The 12,448-nt window shown below is 34.7% G+C and overlaps 1 protein-coding gene across 1 annotated transcript; it reads right to left on the reverse strand.

Annotated features, from left to right (window-relative positions):
• Positions 1–79: 79 nt before the first annotated feature.
• On the reverse strand, positions 80–11,333 carry Gnpnat (glucosamine 6-phosphate N-acetyltransferase). The gene is made up of 6 exons (XM_028182868.2): positions 10,945–11,333; positions 5,790–6,009; positions 3,685–3,812; positions 2,247–2,308; positions 1,560–1,700; positions 80–990 (listed from the first exon to the last, which is right to left on the reverse strand). The coding sequence occupies exons 1-6, from the start codon at positions 10,969–10,971 to the stop codon at positions 972–974; spliced, it is 597 nt and encodes a 198-aa protein (XP_028038669.2). The 5' UTR covers positions 10,972–11,333; the 3' UTR covers positions 80–971.
• Positions 11,334–12,448: the final 1,115 nt, after the last annotated feature.

A 12,448-nucleotide genomic window follows, 5' to 3' on the forward strand; every position in this document is an offset into this window, starting at 1 on the left:
TTTTTTACTCCCAAATCTAGTTATTCTGTCTGAAGTTCTTACTAATTTACTTAAGGCAAAGGAATCAAAACTACAAAAGCATATTTTATTGTTTTAATAAGCATTAAATTTCATTTAATAAAAAAAGGATTAGTACATAATTCATTACGTAATGTATTTTATGTTAGTTACGATTTAAGTACAAACAAAGCATTTTATGCTTCGAAAAGAAAATTATTTATTTATTATTTATTTATTTAATTATTGTTTACATATAAACTGAACACAAATCTTTAAGAAAATACGTAATATTATTAACAGGTACGTATCTATTATTATGTACCTCACTAGTCTTCATATATTTTTACAATTTGAACACATGAAAGATTTGTGATCTCCATATCGTTTATTAGTTGAAAGAAATAGCAAAGCTTAGATACAATATTTATTACGTGCTAGGACATCCAAAGCCGATCGGACACCCCATCAAAAAACAATTCACAAATCATCGCTTTTAGTCTTCAAAACAATTATTGTCTGTGAGAATAATTGAATTCCTAAAAAAATTACAGAATTGCATTAAATCAATAAATTAAATACAAAAAAATACCAAAAATTGTTTGAGCATTGTATTGCGACAAAATACGAATCAGTGATTTGATGGATAGAAAGATCGACCCTGCAACCGTAATAACACAAACAACCAAGCAGGCAACACAATTAACATAAAAAGCGTGTTTTTTTCTTTTTCTAATCTACCAACAAACATCAAAACCAATTTTCTAAATTCAAAACCAGACTTGATTTCTAGGAACACTCAAAATAGAACACATTATTTAACTGTTTCTATATTTGAAAATTATTACATAACCGAAAATACAATTTGATTATTTCTCGAGCTGGAATGATGATGTACGAGTTGTGAAGACTGCCCGGCCACTAATGTTTACTTACAGTTTGGAGCGCATGTCGGATGTCCCAGCGGCTAATTGTCAAGAGGGTTCATCGAACCTGAAACAAAACGATAAAATTAGTACTTTCTTCGTATCATCGCGAAACGTAAATATAATTAAAAAAAATTAACGGTTAAATCTGAATTGATAATTATTGTCATTATATTGTTTCAGAGGTTTCAAATACTTCACAGACTGTGAAAACTAATAGCAATAAAAAATTTTCATTTTATAATAAATAGTGATGGTAATTTTGTTCTTAAATAATATTTTTAATATAATCCACCAGAGCGATTTAGTGGTTTTTTAGTGGAATGGATTGCCTGTCTTAGTGGCAGAGAATTCAGAATGCTGGCAACACTGTTCACAGTTTTAATGGGGGCACCAACAATTAACGTGTTCTTCGTCGATATTTGAATACTGTGCGAACTACTCTCTATTTTTCTAAAAAATTAAATTAATCTCGTAATCATTAAGTAATGTGTATTAATAATGCATAAACGCCAACGGCGGACTAGAAGAATATGATTATTGTGATCGGATTGAAGTCAAATCATATATCGATCAGCAAAGCGGTTTGACTATTAATTAAAAAACAGCATCAGCAGACATATCAACAATACGTACCTCATATTCATAGCGTTAGAATTCCCAGGCTCCATCTTATATCCTAGCGTCTCGTAAAATTTAATTAGTTTATCCTTACAGTCGAGAGACATTTTATAGCATCCCAGCTCTTGAGCGAGAAGCGATACGGTTACCACAATTCTGGAGGAGAAAGAAAAAAAATTAAATTATTATGAATTAATTAAAAATGTAATGTATGTAATTCAAAAAAAAAAAAACAACACTTAAAGCAACACTTTTATAAATTCCCGTTATACCGTTATACCGGTCAAGATATTTAGGCTAAAGTAAAAAAAAAATGTATTTTCACCGGTCCTTTATGTGTATGCAAATTTTTCAAATTTAATCGCAAGTCTTGATGTGAAATTACAAAACTTTTTCACCACAAAACATTTACTAACACTTTAAATATGCAATTTTTGTTTGTTTTATCAAGAACAAAACACCTTTTTGAATCCCATTAAGTTTATAATGTCATCTTTTTAGATATAGGTAACGGTTTTTTTTATTGCCCTTGTAGGCAGACGAGCATACGGCCCACCTGATGGTGAGTGGTTACCGTCGCCCATGGACTTCAGCAATGCCAGGGGCAGAGCCAAGCCGCTGCCTACCGCAAACAAAGCAAAGTTAACCTTTCCAATAACAATAAAAATATGTGTATACTAAAGAGAAATTGAAATGACTTACAATTTACCAAGTTGTTTTCCTCTGTAAGTGTCATTAACTACGACGTCTTCTAAACGGCCGCGCTGAAATTATATAGATAAATCACTAAAATTAAAGAATACATGTTTTTTTTTTATTGCTATATGAGTGGACGAGCTCACAGCCCACCTGGTGTGAAGTGGTTACTGGAGCCCATAGACATTTACGACGTAAATGCGCCACCCACCTTGAGAAAGTTCTAGGGTCTCAAGTATAGTTATAACGGCTGCCCCACCCTTCAAACCGAAACGCATTACTGTTTCAAAGCAGAAATAGGCAGGGTGGTGGTACCTACCCGCGCGAACTCACAAGAGGTCCTACCACCAGTAATTACGCAAATTATAATTTTGCGGGTTTCATTTGTATTACACGATGTTATTCCTTCACCGTGGAAGTCAATCGTGAACATTTGTTGACTACGTATTTCATTAGAAAAATTGGTACCCGCCTGAGATTCGAACACCGGCGCATCGCTCAACACGAATGCATCGGACGTCTTATCCGTTAGGCCACGACGACTTTTTTTACTGTATACGGATGAGCAAAAGCTGACGATACACCTAAAAACCTTAACCCAGAGAAATCGCAATCTCCTTAAGACACGAGCTCGAAGTTAACGGTAGTGGAATTTATACTTGCCAGCTAATAACAAAACGTAAGATTCGAAGTATAGAATATAAAATCATTATATTGTTTACTTAATCCCGCGTTTATTTTGAGGTAGTTTTTCTTCTAAACTCTGATGGAACTGAATTGTTTTAACGCAACAAAATACAATCACTGGTACCTAGCGATTATGATCGATAATTTTTATTACCTCTTGATATTTGGTTTGCATACACGTCACAACGTGAATGCCACAACACACTTTGAGACTTGAAATCTACATCTAAATTGTTTAATAACACAACACAAAGCACAACTTTTTGCGAATTTGAAGTCGTCGTGGCCCGAAGGTAAGACGTCCGGTGCATTCGCATGCAATTTTTCCAATAAAATACGTACCTACTTAATTAATGTTCACGATTGACTTCCACGGTGAAGGTATAACATCGTGTAATAAAATTCAAACCCGCAAAACTATAATTAGCATAATTATAGGTGGTAAGACGTCTTGTGAGTCCCCACCATCCTTAAGATCAGGTAGGCCGTGAGTTCGTCCATCAATCTAAGCAATAAAAAAATTAAAATAAAATTGATTTTTATTACGCGATGTAATTCCTGCGTCGTGGAAATCATTCGTTAACACTAATTAAAAGAGTATATTTAAAAAAAAATGGTATTGGTCTGCGGGATTCGAACAACTGCTCATCACATCGCTCGATACGGTCACTCTGTCTTAACTTTTAGGGCACGACGACTAACGTCTAGCGTTTGGGTAAATAACTAAAAAGAAAAACCATTGCTTAGGTATTCTCACCAAAGAGCAGTTGTGGATGAATTTCTGTTCGATGGTCAGCGTTGCTGCACCTATGAGTTTATTAATGCGCGTGTCCTCTATTACGGTCACATAGTAACCGCCCGAGTGTTTCATCTTAGTGAAACGGTCTGAAAGACAAATATGACATTATGCAATTAAAAGCGAAAGTTGGGAACAAATCGTACACCAAGCGTAATATAGAAAGTAAATTCGACAGTACCACCTAATTATAAATTAGCTTGATAAATGTGGATACATACATATATATTTATACTACATACATATTTCTGTTCGTACATACATATTTCTGTTCGAGTTTCTATACGCGTTTTATGTTAATTACATGAAATTATTGCTAAAGTAATCAAGGTTTTTTGCCGTTCTCTTCAATTAAACGAGGAATGTCATATATTCTTGATACTTTTAACTGAGTAAAATTTATTTCTCTCGGGAAGCGTAGACATAATTAAAACAATCTTTACGGTTTAAAATCGCGTTCGATAGACCGTCGTCTGCGATTACGAAAACTATGAAGTATTCAAAACGTCATAAAAGTCAAGAAGATTGTATTACACAGGCGACAAAACTACGCAGATATTAAATACTTTAATGTACTTTTGATACCCTTCGACAAAAAAAAAACTACATTTAAACTTCCATAATTACCACGGAAATTCGACATTTATATTATATAAATAGCTAACTGTGGTATCACCATGTCGGTCAGTCGTAAAGGTCACTTATCAGACGGATTCTTGTCGGTATTTCAAGGTTAAATCAGACAAATTACAAAACTAGTTTCTTTTGTCATTTGTCTCGAATCATGTCGGCAAAAATTTAGATTCATACAAGTTTTTTTTTTTAAATTGAGTATTGCACACGTAATGAATGTTAAATTAGTTTGTTTTTTTTTTGCGGATTTAACCTGCTAAATATTACTATGACTTCTTTCAGACCACCTGTCCGCATCTTTGATTGCTCTTTTTAGGAATCTCTGGCGTTGAGTCTATTTATGAAATGGAAAGTACGTGCTCAGTGCACAATGATGAATCCAACTATTTTAATAAAGATTATATCAATTAGAAATGTCAAACTGCATGTTACTCAGGAATGAAAAGAAAAATGCGTGCGAACATAAACTTCCATGCAAACGCTGTATGAATTTGATCAACCGAATGTCAAACAAAGACGATTCATGCGAGATAATATCTAAGACACAAGTGGCCGTGTTTCATCATCATCATCATTTCAGCCTATCGCCGTCCACTGCTGAACATAGGCCTCTCCAATAGATTTCCAGTGCGACCGGTCCATTGCCACCTGCATCCAACGAGACCCAGCGCTTTTTACTAGGTCGTCGGTCCATCTAGTAGGTGGCCGTCCCACACTGCGCTTGCCAGTACGTGGTCGCCACTCCAGGATCTTTCTGCCCCATCGACCTCCTCTCTTCGTGCTATGTGGCCGGCCCATGTTTAACCTATCATAAAACCATGGGCTCTTTGATCACATCACATCATAAGGATGCCACGATGACATGATATTATTATTAACAACTTTTAAAACCAATAAATTCTGAGTAAATTACCACACACACATACATATAAACAAAAGACGCATTTACTGAGTATTCTCTTGTTTTAGTATTAAGAAAAACCATTAGTGGTCTGACAAATATATCCCTTCATCATGTATAATAGATCGTTTAATATTGAACAAAACGGCGGTTGCGGTTAATAGATGTATAATCACATTTTACAGTTATTGATACATGATATCGACGCTTGAAAGGCAAAAGTGACTAAGCGACAATAACTGCTTTGTATATAAACGATAGGCAATAACCATATTCGATGCGCAAAAAATATATATTTCTAGGTCTATTAAAATAATTTCAATCCTACAGCTACTAGCTAGATTCTACTACATCTAGATTCGTTAAAATAAATTTTGTTTTCAGGTATTTCAACTTTAAATTAGTCTACTGTAAAGTTCACGCATTGTCGCTTAGTCACGTTTGCCTTTCAAGCGTTATCATATTATGATATCAGAATCTGTGTATAATAATTTGCATAAAATCAATACATAATGGTAATATTTTTGTTTACCATCATACTGTTTTCTCGTAATATTTCCCACGCTTGTTAGTTGACTGAGGAGCTGCAGGAAACCCTTATTGTAATCAGAACGTTGTAAAGGCCTCACAACCATCCAATCCTCGCCGGGGTCAACAGCACTGATTTTAGGATGAAACTTTGCTGGACTCTTGCTGAAATCCAGTCTTTTTAATATCTCCGGAGGGTAAAGGTATTCGGAGAGTTTCCCTTCCTAGAAAAAAATAAAATCCAATAAATGGTCAAACTTGTTAGAAACATCCCATTCTTAGGATAAAATTTCGCCGGATTTTTACTAAAATCCAATCTTTTTAATATCTCCGTAGGGTAAAGGTATTCGGAAACTTTCCGATCCTTAAAAAAATCCCAATAAATTGTGAAACTTGTTAGAAACATCCCATGCTTGCCATTGACGTTCACTACGGCAGTTATTTTTTAGTCGAAGTTTACAATATAATCTTGACTTAAAAAGCTCTTTTCCGTTTTAATTGAACACTATGTGTTTTTAAAATGAGATTGAATTGAACAGAAATAGTGAATTTGCACAATCTCAAAATTATTTTTAAGTTTGTATCTACAATCTCAAAATTCTAGCATCTAGATGCTAATCGCAACTTTTAATAACGTTATTAACACGACCGTTCATCAATCATTTCCGATCATCGAATTAGCATAATATTAAATAGGAAGAATCCGGCAAAACCTGAATAGCGCTAACAACATTTACATCTTCTATCTATCTATATACTTAGTCTGGCCATAAATACTGTTACAATTAAAAATTAACAAAATATTACATTTGAATTTGGAATCTGTCATTTTTATATGATTGCTCATTGAGTTTTCTCATTTTGGCGCCAATACATTGTACAATATTTTACGATATTAAAATGGAGTGGGGTGATAAAGAGAACCGAATCGCTGTGATTGCATTACACAAAGTAGGTATGGAGCCAAATGCAATTTTTAAAACTCTCCATACGCTTGGTATTAGTAAAATGTTTGTGTACCGGGCTATTAATAGGTGCAATGAGACCTCCTCTGTTTGTGACAGAAAAAGATCTGCCCGTCCACGTAGTGTTCGTACGAAAAAGGTGGTCAAAGCAGTAAGGGAAAGAATTCGAAGAAATCCTGTCCGAAAGCAAAAGATTTTATCTCGGGAGATGAAGACCTAGAACCATGTCGCGTATTTTAAAAGATGACTTAGGACTTGCAGCCTATAAGAGACGTACTGATCATTTCTTAACTGATCATTTAAAAGAGAATAGGGTGGTAAAATCGAAACAACTACTGAAGCGGTACGCAAAGGGAGGTCATAGAAAAATTTTGTTTACGCATGAGAAATATTTTACAATTGAGCAACATTTTACCAAAAAAAATTACCGCATTTATGCTCAAAGCTCTAAGGAAGCTTCCCAATTAGTCGACAGAGTGCAACGTGGGCACTATACATCAGCGATGGTTTGGTGGGGTATTAGCTATGAAGGAGTGACTGAGCCATACTTTTGTGAAAAAGGTATCAAAACATCGGCACAAGTGTATCAAGATACCATTTTTGAGAAGGTAGTAAAGCCCCTTAACAACACCATGTTCAATAATAAAGAATGGTCCTTCCAACAAGACTCAGCGCCAGATCACAAAGCTCGGTCTACGCAGTCTTGGTCGGAAACGAACGTTTCGGACTTCATCAGAGCTGAAGACTGGCCGTCGTCTAGTCCCGATCTTAATCCGCTGGATTATGATTTATGGTCAGTTTTAGAGAGTACGGCTTGCTCTAAGCGCCATGATAATTTGGAGCCCCTAAAACAATCCGTACGATTGGCAGTGAAAATTTTTCCCATGGAAAGAGTGCGTGCTTCTATTGATAACAGGCCTCAATGTTTAAAGGACTGTATTGCAGCCAATGGAGACCACTTCGGATAAGCTTTTTAGACTTTAAATTGTTTTATATTTATGTATTAAACTAACACGCTGTAAAAGTAATAAATGTTATTTGCAATGGTTTTTTTTTTTTTTTTATTGTAACAGTATTTATGGTCAGACTAAGTATATATAAAAATGAATTGCTATTCGTTAGTCTCGCTAAAACTCGAGAAAGGCTGGACCGATTTGGCTAATTTTGGTCTTGAATTATTTGTGGAAGTCCAGAGAAGGTTTAAAAAGATAAATATGAAAATGCTCAAAATTAAATAAAAATAACAATTTTGTTTTTGATGTGTCCCTCGTCGGACGGATTCCTTTTGTTTGTTTTAGTTTATTTTATACAAAAGTTTAGGTCTTTTATTTATCGATTGAGGCACTACGAAGTCTGCCTGGTCAGCTAGTAAGTCATAAAAATACCAAACTACAACTTCGGATCATTGGTCTACCCAAAAATATCCTTTCGGTGGAAGAAGCCATTCGCTATCAACTAGTGACTTCCGATGAAGCAACTGAAGCCGCTACACCATACCTACACGAAATGTCATCAATATAGATCAACGTGGTTGGGCCAACTTTTAACTAAATTCACGCAATCCATCCCAATCTTTGACATATACCGCCAAACTCTTCGATACCCGGTTGGAACAGCGCCCCTAGCGGCACACAAATTGGAGTTAACTTTTACGCTATCGAGAACGTTAAAAAACTCGCACTAAGCACACTGGTCGTCGAACCAGTCGTAGATGGGTTGTAGGTACCCAAGCAGATTTTTATTAAGCTATATCGCATCGTTGAATAAGTAATAATAACTGTCTGCAAGACTTAAAAATCGGAATACTCGCTGCACTTGACATGAGTACACCTTACGTATTATCCACTATGTCATGACGCCATGACCTTTAGGCCAATTCGAGTTTTACGGTGAGAATATCAATAACATTTTCATTTTATTTATAATGACACAATTAAAACGATTAGATTCAATGATAGCTTATCTTGAAACTCTATAGATATTTCTTTCTGATATAGGAACAAACAGAAAATCTAAATTAACGTCCTGTTCTTATATTGATAATAGATTAAAGAACATGCTTATCATGTTTAAGCAACACATTTAATAAAATTAAATTAATTACTAAACATATTTTAAATAGATACTAAAATATGGAAATTTCCATATTTTGATCTATGGCACAGTAACTACTGTAACTACTGTGCCATAGGTTTCTTCTACCAGCAACACTGATCAATAATATTAAATATAGCGACCCGCCCTCGCTTCGCTTCGGAAACATTAAAACACACATGTAACCAAAAAAAAAAAATAAAAAAATAAAAAAAAGTAGCCTATGTTCATCAGGGACAATGTCGGCTTCTAATGGAAAAAGAATTTTTCAAATCGGTCCAGTAGTTTCGGAGCCTATTCGAAACAAACAAACAAACAAATCTTTCCTCTTTATAATATTAGTATAGATGAATACTGTAACATTTGAATATATGTTTAATTATGGAGTACATGTATAGATGGTAATATTAAGTGGTTATAATCTAAGGTTAAAATCTCAATTTAATGGCTGTCCCAGCCTTAAAACCCTAAAATATGACTTCTGAAGCCACCCACTAAGCAACTCTCCTTCTATCCCTGTCTGAGACAATGCCTGAGAGTGGTAGGAGAAGCGACTGCGATCTACCAAATACGCTGCCCCACTAATGCCGCCTGAGTTGCAGAATCAGGTACGGAGAGAAGGCTCTCTTTCTCAAGAGGGCTCAGCTACCTCTTTGTGGGAGATGGACTTGTAGAAGTCGAACATCGGCTTCCAAAACTCGTCGTTGCTGAGCACCATAGGCACGACGGAACAAGTACTGTCCCAATTGCCCCATAAAGACATGACTCTGCTCCTTCCAGATGTTGCACACAACGAGCGTATACTTCACTGTGTCTTCGTAAGAACCACAATAATGGCACTCCATCATCTGTCCTTATGGCTTTTCGGGACGAAAACCGACCGAGACAATCGTTTAGTTAGCACTTCCGACAGTCAGAAGGTGAGGTGCTATTGGCTATGGTACACATAGTCCACGAGGAGTGAGCCACAACGGTCTGCAGACTGGTGGATGAGTCCACCAGCCAGCAGGAACAAGCCTCCAAGATGGAGCAACTTCGCCTTCAAGTCCCAGGGGTGTATCCCAGTGAGGATATTCAACATACAAGGGTTTTTTTTATAACTTATTTTTTTTTCAGTTTGATGAGACATATTCTATAAGTATTTACTGGTGATAGGACCTCTTGTGAGTCCGCGCAGGTAGGTACCACCGCCCTGCCTATTTCTGCCGTGAAGCAGTAATGTGTTTCGGTTTGAAGGGTGGGGCAACCGTTGTAACTATACTGAGACCTTATGTCTCAAGGTGATTGGCGCATTTACGTTGCAGATGTTTATGGGCTCCAGTAACCACTAAACACCAGGTGGGCAGGTGGGCTCGTCCATCCACCTAAGCAAAAAAGCATATTCTGAATATGCACTGTTTCAATTTTACTGCATAGGGCCTCGCAATATTGACTGGTTAAGATACTTACTACTACTTACTCCTTACAAAATCACAATAACGATGTTAGATTTTCATAAATATTACATAAGAAAATCAATGAAACGGTATTCAATTTTACATAATCACATAGCTTGTTTCAAATACAATGGCTTCACAAGAAAAATTATTATATGGTGTGTATGATCATTATTTGCATATAATAGTGTATTTAATGGAAAAAAGGAATAAGCGGCACAGTGTAATATGTATTACATACATTTTTTAAATAAATAATAAATATTGAACTAATCTACATAAAAACATAACAAATATCCCATGTATTGTTAACAAATTTGAATTCAAATTTAACATTCAGTGTTATAATCCTATTAATGGTAACAACTATTTCAATAAGATTTTTTTAAATGTATTAAGTATTTTATTATTATTTTTGTTATTATATAATTTATTATCATTAATTACTTAATTGGGGAGCCATTCATTCCTAAGTGGAAAATAGCTTTTTACTCCGTTAAAGATCATAACCATAGAATCCACACAATATTCCCAGATTATCCTGTTTGATACTGGTCTTATTACTTGACGGCCTCGTTTTATTTGCCCAAGTAACTACTGGTCTAGTTACGATAATAGCCAAGATGTACTCAAAAAATACATAAAAAATTAAAATATTACATACCGCATTTTGGTTCTTTTCCATGCCCATTTTGTGGTTTTTTATTTATTTATTTGAGTATTCAAACAGACATTTCTATTTTATACTTGCCGATACAGATTCTATTTAATTACAGGATTGTCGCTGTACGACGTGGCTTTGAAGAAATAAATCGTTCGGCAAAGTGAAAGTGACGAGCGGCAGCGGTGACGACCTTGCAGCTTGTGTTCTTTCCGTCACACATGTATTCGCCTCACGAGCAAAGAGATTTCAACTGTAATTCTATGAGTTCAGGTTTTGAAATTACATGTAAACTAGAAGACATTTTCGGATGAAAATTATATTTATGGCTTGTTTACTTTCCATTTCAAATGTCGTAAGACTTTGACATTTGATTGATTTTTGACATTAAGTGTGTTAAATAGGTCTATGGTTAATAAATATTATCTATGTTTTTTACTATCTATGATTAAACTTCTAACAAGTGGGTACGGGACTTTTTGGCGGGAACGCGAAAGGTGAAGTTGTTTGATTTGTTTTATTTTGTCTGAAAATGAAACAAAGCCGATGGACGTAGCTTCTCGGGATCTTTCAAAAAGTCCACTGAAAAAATCTCAGTAAATAACCACCATTCAAATGTAATCTCAGTAAGCTAAGTTATATATGATTATATATAATATTATATATGATTACATAAATATAATCTCAGTTTGAGAATTTTTATATTAAATTAAATTAATTTATATTAAATATAATCTCAGTAAACTGAGATTAGTTTAATTTTTGATCTACATAAGAAATAATTAGACAGTATAAACGCACTTGTTTACAAAACGCTAGTAAATACGGCCATTGCCAGTTGACTAACAAAACCGGCGCATGCGCAATGTAGGCGTGAGGTGATGGTTTATTTATTAGATATAAAATAATTCATAATTGGGAATTTAATTGTTTTTATGATCGAACAATCACGAATAGTCGTCGAACAAATGATAATTGATCAAAATGAATTAATCTGAGGGATAAAAATAAAGATATCTAGTAAAAGGAGCCGACTTAAGGGTGATCATTTGTTTAATTAATTATAAATAAAAAACAAAATGTGTGCAATTCACACGTGGTAGAAGTGAACCCTTCCAAAATTAAAATACAATTATCCTAAACGTCTTAAGTATATGTAAAATTTTGTCATTAGTAAATAATTGTAAGATAGCGTCCTCTGTGAATTGATATTTTAATTTCACGTATAATCCTAAATTAAAATTCACTACAAGAGCTTTCATACACACGTTAGTATTAAAAAATCTCACAGATGGCGCTGTATTAAATAGTATGTATATTTCTGTCTCATTCTTTGCTGGCTTCATCCTACACATTTTTGCATTTGTGTCTCTTACCTGTCGTTTTTTCCGTTGCATCCGGTTTGAAATCACAACGATTCTAAAGAAGTTTTCACTTCAATAAAAGACGAAAAAACAATTTTTACATTCGAATATTAACGAACAAACAACGAACAAATAATTAAAAA

Source organism: Bombyx mandarina, chromosome 25 (genome assembly GCF_030267445.1).
Source record: "Bombyx mandarina strain Sakado chromosome 25, ASM3026744v2".
In the NCBI taxonomy this organism is placed as follows: domain Eukaryota; kingdom Metazoa; phylum Arthropoda; class Insecta; order Lepidoptera; family Bombycidae; genus Bombyx; species Bombyx mandarina.